The 23265-nt window shown below is 41.6% G+C and overlaps 1 protein-coding gene across 3 annotated transcripts in view; it reads left to right on the forward strand.

Moving 5' to 3' along the window:
- The first annotated feature begins 7625 nt into the window (after positions 1 to 7625).
- LOC110526333 (transcription factor 7-like 1-A) overlaps positions 7626 to 23265 on the forward strand; it is a 47773-nt gene continuing 32133 nt past the window's right edge. For 2 of the 3 annotated variants that reach the window (XM_036979779.1, XM_036979780.1), the window contains exons 1-3: positions 8371 to 8556; positions 8736 to 8808; positions 8925 to 9052. In XM_036979779.1, the coding sequence (XP_036835674.1) occupies positions 8371 to 8556; positions 8736 to 8808; positions 8925 to 9052 (387 nt within the window). Of the gene's footprint in view, positions 8557 to 8735; positions 8809 to 8924; positions 9053 to 23265 lie in introns of all 3 variants that reach the window. The other variant, XM_036979781.1, reaches the window with a different exon arrangement.

Raw genomic sequence — 23265 nt, forward strand, 5'->3', positions numbered from 1 at the left:
TTAAATGGAGTCAACATTCTTTCACTTGTATAGGGTTTACATCACAGGAAAGGACCTCCAATCCTCCAAGGAGCTCTGCTGTGCATCCTCAGCTGACAAAACACCAGACAGTTCAGAAGTGCTTGCCTTGCTAACTGGATCAATAAAATGTGTGATGGCAGAATGGGAGAGCCCCATATCTGGAGAGAGACTAAATTTATTTTGCACAGTTCAATACAGGGGACAGTAGAGTATATTACATTTTTAACAGTGATTTAGGTAAATTACAGTAATCTTGCGTTGGGATTCCAACTGCACTAATTGGGAATAAACTAGCCAGAGGGTATAGTTAATATTACTGTAACTTTACATTTTGTACTGCATTGTAAAACTTAACATTGTGTACCAGAGCTTTTTTCAGTTTTTAAAATATTGATTTGCTTCAAGCAATTTAGTAAAATTGTTGTCATGAATGGCACTCTTCCCTTTTCAGTTTTCATTAGAGTGAAAATAGGGTTAATCTAGAGTTGTACATGAATGATCTTCATAGTGCAGAGTACAGTACTGGCTCAGTCACCGGGGACAAACAGGGTTATGTGGAAAACAAGCGCCGCACTGCATTAACATTACCTCAATACCAGCGAGTGCCTCTTCCTGTCCATTTGGAAAATATAAGGATGTTTTTAAGAGGAGAGGAGAGTGCATTTGGCAGGCTTTGAAGTTCTTGGCAATAATGCACCTTAAAAGAAACCTCTGCATTACAGAGAACACAAAAAGGTATTTCAATCAAAGGACCGGGCACAATTTTAGGGAGCCATGTAAACCGTAAACACACAATGGAAGATGCACTGATACATGTTTCCTCTTTTTCCTTTTGACTGTGTTTTTGGGGAGTCTTATAAAGCCGAACTGTATAACGTATGACAGGATTATCAGTATGAACAATTAAAACGTGCTCATGTGAGCTTTAAAACCGGCTAAATTGGGATTATATTCAGTGTTAAGATTCACTGTTTTTAGACAGAGATAATGTGAATCTTGAGTGTGAACAAAACATAGTTTGAATCAATGTAGAAATAAACACCTTACTGTATCTTGAAAAATATAGCTTTTGAAAAGGAATACTTTAAGGGCAACACAAGAGAAACTGAATGAATAAAACGCTGAAACAGTATTTTATTTTCTCTTCTCTGCACAGTTTAGTGTTTCAGTTACACCCTCTTGGCAGTAAAAACTGTCATCTAATATAGTGTCATCATACAGTCTTAACTACCACGTACGCCCTACCAGCTTGAAAAAGGGGCCTTTCTTTAGAGAAAACGGATATGAAGTTATTTAATAAAACATATGATTGCATGAGGCACTCCCACTCAAAGTCAGAGTGCTGTCTGTGGAGGAGATAGGAGGGGGAGTTAGACAAATAAATAAACATGGGGACATGGCTGTATGAGTTGCGGGTAGCCCTGTCAATCAACAAAACATCAGAAAACATTCCCAATGAAGTGGAAAAAATATGTGGTTGCCTCTGAATAACTAAGGGAAAATGCTTGAGTAACTTCCAGCAACAATTCTAATAAACAAGATCTTTGAATAACAATAAAGGTGTTATGGAAAAATCCCACTTGAAGAGAGAACTTGTACGTTCTGAAGTAAATCAAATCAAAGATCAGTATGACAGAAAGAACAACTTATGAATTTTTCCACCTGTGAAACCAGTTGAATAAGTTCAACCTGCTTTATATTCACAGTTGCTAACTGGCTTCATTGTTCAATTTGTGACACACTGAATGGTCCTAAGGGTTAATAAAACATGTGTCATGTTCATGTGTGGATCAACATGTACATTTAGGAAAGCTTTGAAGTTGTGGATAGTGGAGTGAGACTTGAGCCTGTAAGGACTGAGACAGAGGGGACAGCCAGTGTGGGGTCTGACATGTCTCTATCCAGCCATACATACATGTCACAGTGACTAGGTGGGCTCTGCATGCCATAATGTGCTCAACATAGCACTGCAGATCAGAGCAGAGAAAAGAGCACCTAGAAAACAGTGAGGCAAATTCGTGAACAGGAGGCCGGAATTAGCTCTGAATTAAACATTACTTTGATGGAAAACTGATTGAGTGAAGATCGGCAAAACCTAATAGAATGACCTTGAATTTGCTTAAGCAAGGATGGATAGGCACAGATTATCCCACCCCTTCTCTCTTTTCCTCTCTCGCACACACACACACACACACACACACACACACTCATTCTACTTCTCTCTTTTTGCTCTCTCTCTCTCTCTCTTCAGAAAGGAAAAATGGGCATAAAGTCACGTAAGACAAGCCAGAGTTTAGAGAACAACTTCAAAGTAAGGCATATGCAGGGATAGCACCATCTGAATACATTTTCTGGCCACCAGTCGATCTGCCCTCAGGCTAAGATTGTGGCTGTTCGCATCTCTCCTGACCCCTCATGAGCTCCCAGTTAAAACGAATCCCTCACGAACAAGGAAGACATGGAGAAAATGAGAGATGAAAAACATGATAAGAGTGGATATTTAGAAGAGAGAGGAATTCTATTATCAACTGTAGAAGTGCTGTAATGGGTTAAAGAGCCTTCAATTTTATTCAAGAATATATAGTACGTATTAATGAAGCACTACTGTATTAATCATTACCTTGCTGTATACTCCCTTGAGTTTTCACTTCATCGTTCAGGTATAAGTGCTATGTCGCAGTGTGTTGCTTTTGGTTACGTGTATAACAGCATGTTTTTCAGCAGTAGTACTTCATAGCTCAGTGACATTGATGCATCCATGATAATTGTCAGTGTGTTGGAGATTTTTGGTTCAGGGCGATCTAAGACCTAAAATCTATGTCGTTGTAATTAATTAATTAAACATTTGATTGGGTAAATCCTTCATAAGTGTGTGGTTATGTCTACTGGGACACAGGATCAAAATCACATACACACATTCATTCACGCTTGCTCAACCACCACACACTACACACCACACACACCACACACTCTGGAAGGAGTCAAAGGACTATTATGTAATGTGATGCAAGGTGCCCTTCAATTAGAAATTGAAATCCTTGAAAACAATTGGATAAAACATAGAAAATAATTTGTACCTTTCCTCATGATAATTGACTTGTCTAAAATAATCTATGCCTGAAAAATTGTGTAAGCGCCAACAATCGGTAGGAGTAAGTATTGGGGTTGTGGTTAGGTTATCCATTTTGACATACAATAGAGCAAGAGTTTCCTGTGCATCATGGGGAAAGGGTTTTGTGTTGTGTGCTGGGTATGCGGTAGGGCAAGAAGACACTGGGATGTAGCCCTTGGAGCAAAAATTCATCTGCATGTGTGGAACTCTAAGCTGGGTCTATTGTTCATGATCACCATACCTGCAAACCACACACACACACACACACACACACACACACACACACACACACACACACACACACACACACACACACACACACACAGGGGGAGTGGGGCTCTAATGAGGCCCTTGGAGACTGCTGGATCGTCAATCAAGCCTCTGCATGCTGACACGCGGTCGACAACATCAATGATATTTTTCCCAAACAGATAAAAGCCTGTCAGATTGCATCAGAAGAGAAGGGGATCAGAAGTCCATAGGAGTTTCAGTGAGAAAGACGAAGAGGGAGGGCTGAGGGAGGACATGAGGAAAGAAGAGTAAAAGCAAAAGGAAAGAGGGCAAGAGTAAAAAAAGAAGAAGAGAAGAAAATGAATGAAAAGCCAGAGAGAAAGAAATTGTGGGCATGGAAGAGAAGATGATGGTGAAACCTTTCTTCCCTCCAAATGTACACTATACAGTATAGCAAGAAGTATGTGGACACCCGTTTAAATTAGTGGATTCGGCTATTTCAGTCACACCCATTGATGATGGGTGTATAAAATCTCCACACAGCCATGTAATCGCTATAGACAAACATTGGCAGTAGAATGGCCTTACTGAAGAGCTCAGTGACTATCAACGTGGCACCGTCATAGGATGCCACCCTTCCAACGAGTCAGTAGAGCTGCCCCGGTCAACTATAAGTGTTGTTATTGTGAAGTGGAAACATCTAGGAGCAACAACGGCTCAGCTATGAAGTGCTAGGCCACACAAGATCACAGAACGAGACCGCCGAGTGCTGCGTGTTAAAATCGTCTGTCCTCAGTTGTAACACTCACTACTGAGTTCCAAACTGCCTCTGGAAGCAATGTCAGCACAATAACTGTTCGTCGGGAGCTTCATGAAATGGGTTTCCATGGCCGAGCAGCAGCACACAAGCCTAAGATCACCATGTGCAATGCCAACCGTTGGCTGGAGTGGTGTAAAGCTTGCTGCCATTGGACTCTGGAGCAGGAGAAATGCGTTCTCTGGAGTGATGAATCACGCTTCACCATCTTGCAGTTCTACGGATGAATCTGGGTTTGGCGGATTCCAGGAAAACGCTACCTGCCCCAATGTATAATGCCAACTGTAAAGTTTGGTGGAGGAAGAATAATGGTCTAGGGCCGTATTGCATGGTTCGGGCTAGGCCCCTTAGTTCCAGTGAAAGGAAATTTTAATAATACAGCGTACAAGGACATTCTAGAGCAGGCCTGGGCAACTCCAGTCCTCGGGGGCCTGATTGGTGTTATACTTTTGTCCCAGCCCCATCTAACACACCTGACTCAAATAATCAACTATTCATGATCCTCAGTTAAAAATGCAATTAGTTTCAATCAGGTGTGCTTGCTAGGGATGGGTGAAAAGTGTGACACCAATCAGGCCCCCGGGGACTGGAGTTGCCCAGGCCTGTTCTAGAGGATTCTATACCTCCAACTTTGAGGCAATAGTTTAGGGAATACCCTTTCCTGTTTCAGCATGACAATGCCCCCATGCACAAAGCGAAGTCCATACAGAAATGGTTTGTCGAGATCGGTGTGGAAGAACTTGACTGGCCTACACAGAGCTCTGACCTCAACCCCATTGAACACCTTTGGGATTAATTGAAACGCCAACTGCGAGCCAGGCCTAGTCGCCCAACATCAGTGCCCGACTAATGCTCTTGTGGCTGAATGGAAGCAAGTCCCTGCAGCAATGTTCCAACATCTAGTGGAAAGCCTTCGCAGAAGAGTGGAGGCTGTTATAGCAGCAAAGGGGGATCAACTCCATATTAATGCCCATGATTTTGGAATGAGATGTTCGACAAGCAGGTGTCCACTACTTTTCGTCATGTAGTGTATTTTCTGTTGTGCCACTCGTCCAGAATAATATTGTAGATCTGTTTACTATGAATCATTCAGTAAATCAAATCTAATTGTATTTCTCACATGCGCCAAACACAACAGGTGAAAACTTAACGGTGAAATGCTTACCAGCCCTTAACCAACAAAGCAGTTAAAAAGTAAGAAAAAGTAGGTAAATAAAAAAAGGAAACAGTATCACAATAAATTAACGAGGCTATATTTATTTAACTAGGCAAGTAAGGTAAGAACAAATTCTTATTTGCAATGACGGCCTACCCAGGCCAAACCCTAACCCGGATGATGCTGGGCCAATTGTGAGCTGCCCTATGGGACTGCCAATCACTGCCGATTGTGATACAGCCTGGAATCGAACCAGGGTCTGTAGTGACACCTCTAGCACTGTGATGCAGTGCCTTAGACCGCTGCACCACTCGGGAGCCAATATACAAGGAGTACCGGTACCTAGTCAATCTGCAGGGGTACGAGGTAATTGATGTGATTGATGTCATTTGTACAGTACATACAATATAGGTGGGGGTAAAAGTGACTAGGCAATCAGGATAGATAATATACCGTGTGAAAGTGTGTTTATGTGAGTGTGGCGTCAATATGCATGTGTGTGTTTTGTGTTTTGTGTGTGTAAGCGAATGTAGTGTGTGTGTGTTGGAGTGTCAGTGTAGTATGTGTGTGGTTAGAGTCCAGTGAGTGTGCATAAAGCCAGTGCAAGAGAGTGAAGTATGTGCCTCAGATGAGGGCAACTTGCTTCTGACTTCAACTAGATGATCAGACAGATCCCTTTCTGACAGTTATAATCATTTATGCCCTTCCTCAATGATACTTCGCCCTTTTTATTTTCAGTACAGATCAATAGATGCTGTACATAGATTCCATGCAGGGAAAAATGACTATATAGAGTTGAAATCAATATATAAAGTTTTCATGGGTCAGCTTCAGCTTCACAGCTGTGCACTTAAATGCACTAGGCTACACCAGTATATAATGCTGAGCATAGAAAAATGCACAATTTCCAGGGTTAGGAAAAGATCGCATGCGACAGACAGGTACTAGAATATTAATGCACAGTGACAGGTATCATTTGACAATTTTTCTTCTTTTGCCACATTTCTGAACTCATCTGATAGTCACAGCGATAGACATGATTCGTAATAGGTGATGGTCAGAGGGGGAGGTGCATTTAAAATAAGCAATCTATTTATCTTTGAGAATATAGCACACCTCTTTGGAAATATATAAGTATCGTAGAAAAATGTCTTTAATCATTTATTTCTCCTTATATTAGCTGGAATGGGTATACGTGTTGTCGTCGTCCCTGTTTATTAGTCAACATCACACATGTAGATTCCCCTCGAAGGTACCTCCAAAAGCCCCAACTCACTGCAGAGGGCATCATGCAGCTGGGGTTAGTGCAATGGCCAGGACAGTCCTGTCTAGGTGGGAGGGCTGGAGATCCAACCTCATAACAAGAGGATTTCATTACCAAACTAAACCTAAGCTCTGCTAACAGACCATGCTTATCCCATGCTGCTGAGCCTTGCCTTTCCAAGTGTATTGTTCCAGGAACACACCAACACACAATTAGCATGGCGGCGTGTAATTAAGACTTTTTTCTCTGAGCCTGTCATTATCACATGGCTTTAGCCCAACATGGTTCCTGCATGCTGCTGCTGCTGGGTTCACAGCTTGGACATGAGACAGGGATGCATGGGATGACATGAGCATGAGAGATAGTGCTGCTGCTGGGTTCACAGCTTGGACAGGAGACAGGGATGCATGGGATGACATGAGCATGAGAGATAGTGCTGCTGCTGGGTTCACAGCTTGGACAGAAGTTAGGGATGCATGGGATGACATGAGCATGAGAGATAGTGCTGCTGATGGATACAGCAGCACTAAGGAAATAAATACAGTGTTGTTGGAGGATTAGGTGTTTCTAAAGATTACTGTATAGTATTATCATATCATAATATTTGGTCTGCTTGATAGAAAACCCGACTTCTCTCTCTGTCAGAAAGTGAAGTTCTGTCTGTAAGTGCCCACTGGAACAAATGTTTATGAATATTACTTTCTCTATTTCGTAGAACAATATATCTAAAAATAAGATACAACAAAAAGTAGCTACTGCAGGCAGGCTACGTAGAATTTTAAAGATTTAAATTAAAGTATAGACCTATTAGTTGACATTGTCATGGATCTTGGAAGCATTGTTAGTCACATAATAACCATTGATATCTTGCTGATGTTGAAACAACAGGATACTATTACCATATGAATGGTAACGTTGTAATGTATAATATGGTCAAACTGTTCCTTTAAGCATACCCGTCTACATGGTGAATGAAGTGTCGTTTTTCAGCGCTAACTCCTCCTTTGCATTCTGAACAAGTTGCGCTGTTTCTTACACTTGAACAACCAAGTAGTTTCTAAGCGCATTCCCCGTTAGCTAATGTGGAGGGAAAGCGGGTTCTTTTTTTTTTACCTACCCGAAAATATAGATTTGGCACCGGATATCACTTGACAGTTAATATAAGAACATACGAAGGTCGGTTATTAAAGGTAAACTTCCTCGAAGTAAATATAGTTTTGATCGAAACTCTTGACTGAACGAGTGTCCTGTGAAGAAAGCAATAGCTGTGGTTCGATTTCCATGCTTATAATAAGACTCATCTTTTGCCTGTCGAATTGAAACTCACATATGATATTAGGAAGTGAAATGGGACGTCATCCTTGAATTTAAATTGGTTCGTGCCCAGTTTGTTTGCCTGTGAGCGTCTCGGGAAGAATATCGAAGTTGCATTCTTCAGCACCCATACGGAGGGAGAGTGGGTTGCAACTAGCCCACTGGGTAGAGTGAAGAAGACACTTCTGGGAAGTTGCTTTATCCGGCTATTGACGCCGAAATTAAAACAGTTGCATTTGGTGGATTATATTGGGGAGTTCATCATCATGGAAAAGTTGGAGATTATTCAGTATATCAAAATGGAGATGTGAAAACGTTGCACTTTGTTTTCACACTGTCAGTTTTGGGTTTATTCTAGTGCGTAAACCTTTGCAGATAGTCGATTTATTTCGGTTTGTTGGAGCGATCGTGCATTCTTGTCAACTTTATCAGGGAGAAACTTTTTCATCAGCAAAATGCCACAACTTAACGGAGGTGGTGGTGATGATTTGGGGGCGAATGATGAAATGATATCATTCAAAGATGAAGGCGAGCAAGAGGAAAAAATATCCGAAAATGTATCAGCGGAGAGGGATTTGGATGATCTGAAGTCTTCGTTAGTGAACGAATCGGAAAACAACAGTAGCTCGTCAGACTCCGAGGTAAGGCCGTTGTATGCTGATCTGAAGTCTGATCTATTGCAAACGCGTGTCTATAGCCTATATGCTTTATACTACATGCCAATTTTTTTTAATTTATTTTTGGTATAGCCTATTGCTGAAGTAGACCACTATTACATGTTTTCCCCTTTTTGTTCTGTGTGCGCCTCTGTCCTTGTCAGCAAGCAGAGCGGCGCCCTCAACCAAGACCGGACTTGGACAGTTACGAGAAAACCAGGGATTACTTTAGTGAAGGTAAAATCTGTCACTTGCAATGCTACATTGTTACATTTTCTTTACATTTGTTTAATGAATTTCATATGTATGTGATGTCCCTTCTATTTACTGACATTCATGCTCTGTCCTTGCAGCCCTCAGAAGACAGCAAGATGGTGGCTTTTTCAAGAGTCCCCATTATCCTGGGTACCCGTTTCTTATGATCCCAGATCTTACCAACCCCTACCTATCCAATGGGGCCCTCTCCCCTAGCGCAAGAACGGTGAGTGACCATAACAACATTAATCTACAATGTAGGCTATTATTTAGTGTTGACAGTTATCCGCGTTGCTTTCCACTGAAGGCATGTGTAAAAATTGGTTATGCACAACCAGACCGCCATATTCCCTTCGAGTGGCCTCTCAAGGAGTAGGCTAACTAGTTCTTTGTTCTTCTGGGATTTTTTTCCTCCTGTCAGCCTTCTGTAGGGTACTAACTTCACATTTTTAGGCTCGATCTCTAATTCAGATGAAGTCCATGATTATCTATGTGTTGGTCTATTTATTTCGAAGCAGAAGTGATTATGATAAATATGAGCAGTTAAGTGTTTTGTAAATGTGATTATTCAACGGAAGCTGTGGCATTCGGGTGGTTAACAACTTATTAGGTACTAAGTACATACTACATTGAGAACCATGAATTCCAAAGCCCATCTAATGTTCCATAGAGCCCAAATTCAACAATAAGTATGAAGGAAAACTTTGCAATACTGATAACTTGTGGGTGATAGCCAACATGTACTCTTACAAACAGACACTTTATGCACAGGGCATCATCAGATGTTGCAGTCAAAGAGACCTGAGCAAAACATGATGTAGTAGGCCACAGTAGTGTCCAATAACCTGTCATTCTGAATGTGCTTATTTTCAGGAGTTGACTGTCCTGTCAAAATTTGTTTTAGCCCAGTTATTTACCCCAAATCATATGCCCATGACTTAGAAAGTCATTTTCTTCTTTAAAATAATGCCCACTGTAAAAATACTGAGACCTGCCTGTTCAGGTAAATTCTAGTTTTCTGCATAAAATATATATTTTTAATAATAAAAATAATATAATTTATCACCTTAGATATCTGTATGCATTTCATGTAGATAATGTTATCCATTGTGTATGTAATTCACAATTAAATAATGTGCATCATTATCAACTACATAATAGTGCAAACGTCATTAAAATACCACCTAATGAAATAATGTTGTTGTTAAGAGCATTTCCATCCCCCAGTCCTTCTCACCCTAAAAAGCAAGTGATTTGGATGGGACCAGTCAAGCATTTCAGTGAAAAGCAATTATCCCCTTTCTTCCTCTGCTTTTCCCTGCCTCCTTTTCACTGTTCCAAACCAACTCTCCCTGCCTCCTTTTCACTGTTCCAAACCAACTCTCCCTGCCTCCTTTTCACTGTTCCAAACCAACTCTCCCTGCCTCCTTTTCACTGTTCCAAACCAACTCTCCCTGCCTCCTTTTCACTGTTCCAAACCAACTCTCCCTGCCTCCTTTTCACTGTTCCATACCAACTCTCCCTGCCTCCCTGTACCTTCCATTCAATTAGGGAGGCGTTTGTTGACCATTGTTATTCTGAGCAGGCGCTTGATGGCTTCATTGGAGGTCTCCATTGGGGCTCATTAACTAAATGGCTACTCTCTACAGACAAGTTGCATACCACTGTGGAGATCCTCTTTTGTTCCTCAAGCCATTTGTAGGGATAGGCAATTAGCATAATTGTTGCATTTAATTAGCATGCCTGTGTTTTTTCCATGTTTAAATTTCATTCTCATGGACATTATCTAGATCTATTCCAATTCTTGCTTTAATTTCGGTTCCTTCGATCTATGGTTTGAACCATACCATTTTTTTTTGTACACTCCTTGCCTGACTTTGGCAATGAGATTAAAAAAGTTTTTCAAATTAAGATAATTTTCTTTACAAAATGTTGTATGGTCCATGTTTGTGCAAGCAATCCATGCTGCTCTCTCACATCACAAAAATATTAATTGTGTGGACAAATATACAATATTTTCCTTCTCACTGTTTCCTTATTGATGTTTTTCATCACTTCCTCTTTTTTTTCTGTGTGAGTTGACCAAAATGTAAATCCTATCCAAGGTCAGTGATATCAGAAAAAAATATGGCTATTTTTTGCAAATGTGCCAGGCCCTATTTACTAATAAGCTTCCATGTTGTATTCCTTGCAGCACTTGGTATTTTAGGAGAACTTGTGATCAAATAGCCTATTTATTATGTTACGTTAGCAAAATAATAAGTAAGTACATTTTACTTAACCCTGTCTTGAACTCGCGTTGTTCCTCCATGACCCCTCACACAAAACATGCTGGGACCTAGAGCTCCACCTCCGCATGGTTTTGATTTGGTTTAGAAAAACAAACTCTTAAACAAAAAGTTAGTTAGGATAGCTGTCAGTTTTCTTTCTCAATGTTATACGCTTTAGGGAGGGATCCACATTCCTTCTAAGCCTTTCCAATTTAGAGCTATATCCCCTTAATGACATGGGGAGGACAGAATCAGGTCAATGGGATGTATTGAGCCCACTCTGTCAATCAGCACAACCATGGTAGAGAAACTACAGTGAGACAATGGCTGGCTGGAATACTCAGGATATTTACTGAACAAGTAGTCCTAAACTGCACATTTACTGGTATTGCCCCATTGAGCTGAATAAAACTCATTGCCTGGGATCTAACAGAAAATGCTCTGAATTCGAATGGTCTGATAATTTATCATCTTTTAAGCCGACAATGACAGATATTGAACCGTTATGCCAAGTTGGATACAGCTGCATTTAATAGAGAATACTTGTCACTGGTCTCCGCTCAAACATTGGGTTAACAAGTTTGTTAACCTAATGAGTTCCACAGTAACATTTGCTCTGTACATACCTTCAAGGTTTCCTAATTGGTTAGTTAGCTGGAGAGTGTGACTGAGGTCTCTATACAGGCTCGTAGAGTAGATAATTAGTCTTGAGTTTGACAGCATTGCTCCAGATTTGGGCAGAAATGAATTAAGGGCAGAAAGATATTCTATAGTACTTTTGTATACTTTTTATCCATTAGTTCTAAAAGTAGCGCCCGCGAGCCAAAAGTGATCCCCGAAATGTGCGTACTACGTCACCAATGTGCAGATATGTGCACCACATCATATTTCTCTCTCTCTCTACTGTGTGTGCATCTTATTAGCTGTCACTCAAATGGCGAGGGCTGAAGCTCATTGGCTGAAACTCGAATTGCTAGGGGGCAGGCCCACGTTGGGGGAGTAAATGTTGCTTTCAAATTAGGGATTTTGTGGCTAATTGAGGTAAAACTGTAATTCTGCACATAGATTATGCATGTATGAACTACACATTGGCACATCCCGGCCTAAAGCGGGAGGTTTAAAAAAATATTTACTAGTTGCCAAAGTACCGGAGCATGTCTTCAACTTCAAATCAGTTTCATACAGTAGTTTGGTGTTGCAAATATTCTGTTCTGGAGCTCAGTTAAAACAGAGTTCAGAATAAGGAATGTAAACACAGATATTGGAGCAGTAAGGGTACATTGACAACACGGTCTTCCTCGCTTTGCATCAACCAATTGATAACAAGCGTAATGGATGTATCATAACTTTAGTAGTAATTAGTGAATGCTTCATATCTCTAACCTTTATGTGGAATTGTTTGGGAAGTCTTGCTTTTTCTCCCCAAGGTGCATTCTCTCTGTCTCTGGGACAATGTTGTCGACAACTCCCCCTTCTGGCCTCCCCCAGTAATATAGATACTATGATAATACATGGGCATTTTCAGTCAATTGATATGCCATGTTGTAGAAGAAGCAGTGTAATGTCCAGACGAAGAGAGCAGGGACAGAGGCTTCTCAAGAGACCACCATGATTTCTCAGAATACGCCTGGTTTCTTTTAGTGTTTCTGGTTTAATCTAGTATTGTATGTCAATTGTTTAGAGGCACAACTTGAGAATGTGGATATGACAACCCTAACGTGAGCAATGGTAAGACACTTTGGCTCAGCACAACACAAATCCCTAGATGGAGAAGCATAACTGATTTAGTGGCTGTTCTGAGCTGACATTCCACTGTAATCCGCTGAGGGTTCAGGAGGAACTTTGCTTTTGGAATTCCGTTTCACTAGACTTTTGTCATGGGTGGAGGGCCAAGGAGGCTGTCCCCTGTGAGGTAGAATGTCAGACGGTGTTGTTTTTAGGCCTAGTGTAGATGTAATTAAGATCTCTCAGTGACGAGTGCTGGAGGAGGTGTTCCAGACTACGATGTTCATCGGCTCTATTATATTTTAGTCAAGATTGTTTTCTTTTTTTAAAGGGACACCCTTTGTACAATGTTGTCAGTAACAGTGATTTACCTCTTGTGTGAGAGGTGTCTGTCATTTCGGCTAAAGTCAGTTGACTACAACAAAATCAAATGCATGTATGCTAGTCAATCATGGGCTTTAAAAGAGGGGTGTTACTATGTCTGAACATGTCAGTTACTACAATTGCATGCTTCACTGACGTCTTCATTTTTCCAGCCTTGCTGATGGTTTTGGTGTTTAAAAATGGGTAGACAAAGACAAGTAAACAGTGGCATTGTCCTATTGAATAAACGGACCTCTCCTTGTATAAGCAAACAGTGTTTGTGTGGAGCAGTCTTTTCATCAGGTAAGACACTGCCTTTTCCACTAACCTTGCAGTCCCAATGGTGGAGGGGCGGTTGAGGAGACGAGCATCAGGGGAGGTTCTGTGGCTGCTCTGCTACAGAGGGGACAGTGTCCAGGACGCTCATTCTGACAAGCCTCGATACTGTGCGACTGCTGAAAGTAATCTCAATGTTAGCTGGCAAATATTTTTTTACAAGGACTGTGTAAACAGAGCTAACATTTTTTTTACTAGGTTTATGTTTTAGAAAAGTTTTTTTTCTTCAAAGGCAAACAAGTCTACATCAATTTAGTAGCAGCTTTTTGATTAAAAAAAGATTGCACGCGCCCTCAGGGACGTCAAGACCAGCTAACATCTCACAACTAAAATTATTTATTTGTCATAAATGGTCTTATTGTTTGCAATGGGGGAAATTAAATGCTCAAAAAGCATTATTATTTGGCTAAACTGAAGTAAACTACAGATCTGAAGAACGGGGTTCTACTAACCCTTGAATATACAGCTCTAACCCAGATGAAGTTCTGATATGTCTTAAAGATGGTTTGAAAACCTTTCTCTAGTACCCACCCATATTAATTGAATGAATAGAGTATAAACCATGTTTTACACTTTTTTAGATTTTGGTTTTCTACTGATTACTTCATGCAGTGGTGAAGGTGCTACTTAGGTCTTTGCTCTGGATTCTCAGCCCAAATATCTTCCTGTGTCTCGGGGAGGATGGATATTTCTCCGTATTTCATCTTTCGGACTCAGGGTTGTTCATGTTCGGTTCATAACAGCACTTGTATTGAAGTGTGTGAAATGGTGCCAGTCCTGGTCTCTATTCCTCCCTCTTTGGTCTCTGTGGAAAGCATGAGCTGGCGTCAAATCCTACCGCCATCCCCTCGCCTACTAGCGCACCACCTACCCACCCTCCCTCCCGCCTGCCATTAGAAATTCTGTTTATAGCACTCGCTGGCTTCTCAAGAGCAGGGCCCATCAGGAGCATCTCGGCACCCTTTGAGGAAAGGATAACCACCCCCTCAGCCGCAGACTCCCTACGTTCTGTGACATCAATGAATCCTTTTGAAGTGCCCATATGAATATGTGTGCAAATGTGTTTTTATCAATTTATCCCAGATATGTGTGTTGGTCTAACCAGAACTACTGCAGAGTTTGAGATGTAGTACAGTACTTGTCTTCATGAAAAAAAATTGGGACTACTTTTTGTCAAACCTGATAGATATTTTGCCAACCAAAGCATGGATACCTTTCAAATCCACTTTGATAGCATCTGTTTTACTTGATACAGTAAGTAGAAATGTATATGTTATTTGTGAAACAAATCACCTGGCCTAGTTTTCCAGGTTTACGTTAGGAGCAGGTTAGAAGGCATCTGAGTAAGTCTTTATGACCATGAGTCAATGGCTTGAGTCAATGTAATGTTGTGCAACATCAAACCCCAGCAGCAGGTTTCAGGAAACCACACGTTGATCATATATACCTGTCTATCACTAATTTCACCTAATATCTTCAACATTGTTACTGTGTAGGCAGTTTCCTGACCCTCTCCATGCCTGAAAAGAAAGACAGCACAGCACTGTTTGATGTACATGGATGGGTTGATATTTGCAGCCCTCTTTTAGCAGATTCTCCTATTTTTCTAGTGTCTTTAGGATAGGCCATGATGGGGTTCAGAGAGTCAGAGGAGTCAATGTAGTGGAAATGCAATATGATTCTCATTGACAAACCTGTCATCTTTGGCATGAAGGTAAGGGCTAAGCCATGTGTGATATGTGGAATTCTCCCACTAAACAACAGAGCTCCCAGCAAGGCCATACAGCTGTTAACTGTATTGAAAGTAGAAAGGTTGCCATAACATGAGCAGGAGGTTGTGGGGGTTGGATCATATATCATATGAATGCCAGCATGTCTCATGCTCACTAATGTCTATGGTCTCCGTTATTAGGAGTAAGCCTCCGTTTAAGAGGGAGTTTTTCTCCCTAGTTTTATCAGGGGATCTGAGTAATCAATCTGCCTCACAGGTGATTGGGCCAATGGCTGATTGATGGGGAAGGGGGCACAGTGACGACACCACTACTCACGGCTTTGGGGTTCCTTGTACGTGGCCCCGCACTTTGCAGAGACTTGTTTATATTACATTAACTAAGGTTAGCTCTCAAAGTGTACACTAAAGTTTTCATTCCATGCTAATAAAACCTGATTGAACAGCAAACAAAATCTAATCTAAATAGGTTTTATCAGTCTGGTATTACAAACAGCTGTTTTCAGTTTAAGTTGTGCATGCAGCAGAAGAGGGAGAGGGGAGCAGAGAAGGTAAGAGGAGAGATTGTTGATGAGATGTGGTGGTGGGAGCATAAACTGGGGCAGATATAGGCCTCACTATTCCTTTGCTTGTTATCCCGAGGTCGGCCAGCTTCCAGACCTTGAGGCTCTCATTTGAGGGATTCTCTCCCCCACAGAGCTGCACTACTCTGTTATGGACCAGAATGCATTGCCCTTTCCTCACAGGCCAATCAGAGAGCTGCAGGACACTGTCAGATCCTACAGATCTAGATTCACTGGTCTTAATCTGGTCTCACTTAAATTCATATAACGGCCATGGAAATCATTTTTTAAGGCTTACTCTGCTATTTCTACTCTCAGGAACGCAGGATAAAGTGGTAACCATAGGTTAATTGTGAAGTGTATATACTAGTAGGGCCAGATTAGACTCTCCAATCTATACTATATAAAGAAATGGTTGGGTATCTTTCCAGCATGAGTTTAGTTGTCAGTGAGCGGAGCAGCTGTTGTTCATGTTGAAGTTGTAAATCAGTGTGTCTCATTCCAGCACTGCTGGTCCCGGCTTAAGTCTCCTGGTGAAGGGCTGTAGAGCCATCACGTTGCACCTGCATGCATTCTAAAAGGTCCTAGATACCACCGTAACACAGTAAGATGAGGACATATTTTCTTGGACACACATGGACATTGGACATAGTGTCCCTCTGTCATAAGACCTACGTGCTTGGTGATTACATGACACTTTGAAAGATTTGTGAGAAACGTGTGTTAATGAACACGCAGTGCATGGAATCAATACAATGTCAAACAAGTTCACCAAAGTGTGAACTGGTGTGCTACTCCCATTTCAACTCTTATTACAATTTCATACATATTTACAGTGTAATAACACTAGTGTTTATAGTACAGTAGTGTAATGTAAGCTTGCATACATTTACAAGCAGCAGATGGATGTATTGGAATGTTTCTTGGAAGAGAGTAGCTTGCTACCCATTTGACTGAATGTCAACATTTCTTAAATCACTTTAAGCTTCTGGAGATAAGGATTAACTTGTTCAGTGGAGGATGTCTGGGGAAGATGCAAGACTTTCAAACAAGGTTCTTTGGATAAGGCATGTAGGTGGAACATCACTTTTGGACCTGTGACAGGGCTTTCAGTGTAAGGCCATAACTGAAATGGTTATTTAGTTATCATTCAGCTTGTTGATGTGGATGTTGTCCTAACATTTAAATTCCCCATTTGCCTCTGGTTGCCTTAGCTGCCTCCATGTAACCCCTGTATACCAATTGTACTTGTTAAGGAGTCCCAATGTTCTGCAGAGCATCACATTTGATTAAAGCAAAGACACAATTCACCTGAAATGTGTAGCTTCGTTGTCTCCACTTGTGGATCTAGTTAGTCAGACGAGTTGTAAAATGGTCACAGCTTTTAATTGTTTGATTTGTAGTTTTTATGTCCTTTCATGGAATATTTCAAACCATTATGCAATGTACTTGATTACCATGAATAATACACGCTGATGAATTCCAGCTGAGATCGTCAAGCTTTGGTTTCAAGTGATTTTGGGATTTCCCCTTCTCCTGCCTTTTAGCAGGGACATGCACATAGGATTGTCTAACGTTCGCCAGCCGCGAATAATTAGCACCTCTGAACAGTGTCGGCAGTCACTCTCTTTTGTGTTCACACAGCAAAGACTTTGGTCGTCAGTCACTCAGCCTGGTTAAAGTACTCCGAACCAGAAGGTGGCTGTAGCGTTGTTTGGCAATGCTTGTCCGTTTGTGTTGCTTAGTTTATGGTCTAGATTCGAATGTTAGTTTGCTAGCTGCACTAATATTGCTATTTTGTAGAAAGCCCTTGTTGATACTAGCTAGATAATTACCTACCAAGATGACAAAGAAACTATTTAATTCACTTTCCATAATCACATACTGCCAGTGCCAGCCCATAGCCAAATGTTTAGCTAGCTAATGTTAGCATATTCATTAGTTAGCACAACATAGCTGGTTAGCTAGCTAAGGACATTGCACCGACTCGGCAGCTAACAAAGGCAGTTGTTTCCAGGACACTAATACACTGTGATTTCATTATAATGGCAATACTAGCTACTGTGGTTATCTAGCTTGGAGGAAGTATTTAGTGTTGTTTGCAATGCGTCTGTGCACTCAGCTAGCTACCATCCCATAGCCTACATTTCATATGGGGCGACAGGTAGCCTAGCTGGCCAGTAACCGAACGGTCGCTGGTTCAAATCGCAGAGCCGACTAGGTGAAAGATCTGTCTGTGCCCTTGAGCAAAGCACTTAACCCGAAATGCTCTTGTAAGTCGCTCTGGATAAGAGCGTCTGCTAAATTACTAAAATGTAAAATATTAAGTGTGACTGGCTCATGACATTTAACCGTGAATGTACTGACAATTCCCTCTTATTTTTTTGTTGTCACCCCTGTTGGCTCCCCCACATGGGGGGTTGTGCTCACTGATTGACTCAAAGTCAAGTTGTTGGCCACTGACTAGCATTGCGATTCTACAAATGGGAACGGCAGATTCGTCACTACCATGTCGGCACGCAGGAGGTACCACTTTTGTTCTAGCAAGAGTAGAAATGGCCTCCTACTGTGATAAGTACCTAGAGGAAGTGAGATTCTCTGTGTTTTTGATTCTTTAGATTATCCTTGTGATTTGTTCATTTGACGCTTGTCCTTATTTGGCTTAAAGATGTTTTCAAAACTTTGAAACAGTTGTCCCCTAGCATGATCAATAGTATAATAAAAGATAAGACTTCAAATTTATTCTGGAAAAATGTCCAGAATTAAACATGTTTAAGAGAGGGGTCTTTATAGGTGCAGTTGCAATATGGCGAGTGGGAATGATTAGAAGCCAACTCCTCCACACCTTCCATTGGTATAATTTCTCCTCAATTTACATGGTTTGATACAAAATCCTTACAAACGTGAATGACTTTTTTGCTGCATAGTTAGACCAGTTAGCTACATAAAAAAATCTCTAATCAAGCCTATATGACATGGAGTAAGCCAAGGAGTCCTTTTGTTTGATTTGTACATGGGCTGGAAAGGCCTGCTATTGGAAATCCCTGAAGCAGGCTTTGGGGGGCAGGTTTGATTCTCATGTGAAATGGGAAGGATCTATAGCTGTGGGCTGAGTTGACTGAGGCTGTATGGTTGTGTTGGCAGCGAGAGCGCTGGTCATGAATAGGGTCTTTGACTACCTCAGACTTGCCCTAAAAAGCAGGACAAAGACCCCAGGGCAACTACTTCGAGCCTCACAGCTGAGCTACAGAATGCTGCCTTCGCCCAATGTTCCTCTCTCCTTGCCTGATTTAAATAATACAGTGGCTTTAAGCTTTCTGGAGACCAAGGCTTACATTCACTTCTATATGCCACATTTGCTATCAACACTCTCCAGTGTTTTTGTTTACAACATGCTACTGCTTGGAGGCTATTTAGTTGAGCTATTGTGTTGAATCTTTGGAAGAGAAGTGCATATGCCTCAGTGAATTCCTTATAAACAGACTGGTTATTATTGGTTTGTTTCATCTATTTTTCGATAATTTGTTTTGCCATGTTATTCCATTTATTTTCTCCTTCTTTGCTATAACTCATATTAGTTTTGGCTTAGCAAAGCCCCTCGTTAAACATGTATAACTAGCTCCATGGAACCTCTCTCTCGCTTGTTGTTGGTAACCACAGCTTTGCTTGGCGTCAGGCGGGTGAAGTTGTTCATTAGGGAACAGTTTTGTTTGCTCTCGGATAATACGGAGGTGTTGGCAAATAAATTAGATTAAATGAGATGAAGACTTTGACCTCAAATTAGTTGTTTGCTTCGTTATTTTGATTGAGCAGTGTGCTTGCTACCCCATGGTTTAAGATGCTCATAAGAAGAAAAAGGCACAATCTTATCAGCAGCGTTAATGGGTCAGTTCAGCCCTGTCCAGACACTCTCTCCCCATAGGGTCTCCTGTTTCAGATGTCACTCAGAGCTTTGTTTGCCCCCCAAAGGTGAAGGGTGAGAGGTCAAGGTTCAGGGCCACTTGGCTGAGTGGGCACCAAACCCCACCGAGCACATCCGTTCCCTTTTTCGGACCAGCTCTAAGCTGTGAAAAGAGAGGGAAAAAGCCACTCTATTGTTTAAAAAAAAAAAAAATTATATCACCATGATTTATCTCAAATAAATGTTTGGGTTCACTCTAATCCATTGATGTGATTATGGTGGTTAAATACTTTCACATGGATGTAATGACATTGGCTTAGAACCTGAGATATGGATATGGTGTCTTGTTGTATAACTGTTATTGGTATTTTTTCTGCAGGCCTACTTTTTGGTTCTCCCTCAATAATTACCCTTCACCTCCATACATAATGGCATTTAGATTGATTGAGCTTTTCATAAACGTCTGACTTATTATTTGCATGTGAAAAGCCATATTGTGAGGTTTACGCAAGGACTCTCCGCCTCAAGATCAACAATCTTGTTTTGCACCTCAGCAAAATTTCACACCACACATATAAAAGACTCTCAGCCTTTTTGTCCATAACACCTCCAAAGTTTGTGAGCCAAAGACCTCTCTCGTCAGCCCCCACCAACAACTCCAGCCTCTTTCCGTCCCACCTCCCCCACCCCCAAAATGTCCTCCAGTCAGGTTTATTATGCAGTTTCACGCAGACCAAAATTGCAGCTGCATGGAGAGCAATCTGGATCACATTATCTCAGGCGATGTGATTTATAAATTGTTTCTCAGGCCATAAATCCCTACTGTAATTGTGCACAAGCTCCCCTCTCCCTTCTTTCCACCCTCCCCCTTCCTTCCTCCATCAGCTTTCTCCCCCCCCCCCTCTCTCTTTCTGTCTCTGTCTCACTCTGAGACACAGCTTACAGTGCTTGGGTCATCTCCATTTTTTTTGCAGGAGTGAGCACTTTGGATTTGGAAGAAGTTTGTTACACTGTAAAGTAGGATAGGTTTAGTTTTTTTGGAAAGAATATATCTGGAAATAAATATATTTTCTTCCACTCTGCATCAACAAAACTACTACGTGAGCTAAACAGCATGTGCGGTATTGCTATGGCCAGTGGTGATTGTGGAGAGTGGTCCGTGTTCAGGTCTGTGGCTGCGTGGTCTTGGCTCTACATTCCCCAACACTCTCAGTGTAATTGGTACACTGCCCTGTTCCTGCCTGGGAATCTGATATTTGCTGCAGCCCCTGAACATAACCACCTTGCCCCTCTCATACGAATGTATACCGATTTGAATTATAGTAATATGCAGCGACTGGAATATTTTTGGAAAATGGCAAGGTCAGTATTTAGTTGATGTCGGTGTAGTTACAGCATCTTTATGGGTTTCAATATCTTTCCATTGGCATTTAGTGGCCCTCCATTCTCCCTGATAAAAGCCTCCATGATATCATTGGCATTCATCAAGACTACTGGCTAACATTGTGCCTTTGGGACTTCCTTTCTTTCCTCTCAGATACAGATCATTTTATTTCATTTGACATGGCATTTATTATCTGTAAAGATTTTATTTCTTTAAGATCACTGAATTTCATCCACCTCCCTTTTCCTCCAAACCCTCTCAAAATGATTTGTTCAAGAGGTTTTTCCTAAGTATTGACAGGGACTGAGAGGTTAATGTGTGCTTAGGAAGGTGAAGATTCCCCTGCACATGTTTACTACTCCATTGTTTAGCTGTCAGGCGACTTGGTGATCCTTGAAGAGGTTTAATGACCTTATGACCCAGGCTCGTTTTGCTCTGTGTTCCTCCTAAAGGCGGATGTTTCTGGAATTAGGAAACTGGCAAGCAGGAGTATGTGCTGGATGCTTGCTCTGGGTTTAAATGGACTTTCTTAAGAAAGTGTCATTTTATTTACACTTGTACTAGTGAACATTTGAATGATTTTATATGGTAACCGTTGTTTGGCCCATTTGAACATTTTCGTCTTGAAAGGTGAGTCAGCAACACAGTCTAACTTTGTTTGATTAATAATTTTTACATGAATACGATGTCCAAAATGCTGCCATATTAAACTTGAACTTGAACAATGTGACTTGGATGTATGGGCTGAAGTACCGCAAGAGGAACATAGTGTTCAGGCATAGATACCCTGTGTGTGTGTGTGTGTGTGTGTGTGTGTGTGTGTGTGTGTGTGTGTGTGTGTGTGTGTGTGTGTGTGTGTGAGGGAAAGAGAGTTAGCAGTGGGGTGAGAGGGATGTCAGGCAGTAAAACTGAGACGAGGCAGGGCTGAGACTTCAGGCCCTGAGATTTGGGCCTGCTTGCAATGCAAACACTGGAGGCATCTGCAGGCAGCTGTGTGTGTGTGTGTGTGTGTGGTGGGGAGGGTGGAGCTGGTGGAGGAGGCTGGGTGGCATTGGGGGGTGGCTGCAGAGAGAACACAATCATCCCTCTGTTTTCATAAGACTTGTGGTATGTGAGAGCAGAAACAAATGTGTTTAATTTAGGCCCTTTTTCTCTCTCCCCTTCTCCCCAGCACCCCACCCACTGACCCCACTTTTTCAAACGTGCTTTTTCTTAAAGATGCTTCATGGTCTCCTACCTCTGTCCGCTGCTCTGAGGAAGTTTTAAAAGACTAGACAAAATCGGCCTGGTTTGCTCTGTCAGAAAGCACTTATAGAAAAGTTGGCAGACTTATCATCGCATTTACTCTGAGGTGTAAATATTTATCTACATTTTCTGTAAAAAGTGTATTTCTATGTTTCTCCCTCAGTTTAGAAGTGATTACTGTGTAGTGGTATTTTCCCTGTTGTGTGAGGTTGTATGGTGGACTTATTATTGCGTCTTAATCAGCTTGGCAGGCACCACACTCTCCATTATATTGGTAACCCATGCTGTCCCTTTTAGTCTGTGTTTTGGTTAAACATGAAAAATGCAGGTTTCAATGATGTGCCATTTGTTTAGATGTTGCACTTTTGTTTCCGTCCCTCGCACACGCACACACACGCACACACACATGCACACACATACACACACACACACACACGCACACACACGCACACACACACACGCACACACACACACACACGCACACACACGCACACACACGCACACACACGCACACACACGCACACACATGCACACACATGCACACACACGCACACACACAGACACGCGCACACACGCACACACATGCACATAGAGTTCATTTGATTTCTCTGTTGCGCTTTACAGTAAACATCCAGCCAATCACTGTTAACCACCACATGTTCTGGAGTTAATTACACAGAGGTTTACGGCCGTGCATTTCAATGAAAGTAGGCTGCTCCCCAAACAATAAAATGTTGTGTCCCTGCACAACTGGACCAACAATGCCAGTAGAAATGATGCGAAAGACAGACAACGTCTTCTTCGTTATTGGTGTAGCATGGTTTGATATTGGACTGCATTAACACTAGGCTTAACAGAGAAGCCTATCAGAATTTAAACCAGATACCCCAGGTATGGAAAACCACATAACTGACTACAACAGC

This window comes from Oncorhynchus mykiss, chromosome 6 (assembly GCF_013265735.2).
Source record: "Oncorhynchus mykiss isolate Arlee chromosome 6, USDA_OmykA_1.1, whole genome shotgun sequence".
NCBI classification, from domain to species: domain Eukaryota; kingdom Metazoa; phylum Chordata; class Actinopteri; order Salmoniformes; family Salmonidae; genus Oncorhynchus; species Oncorhynchus mykiss.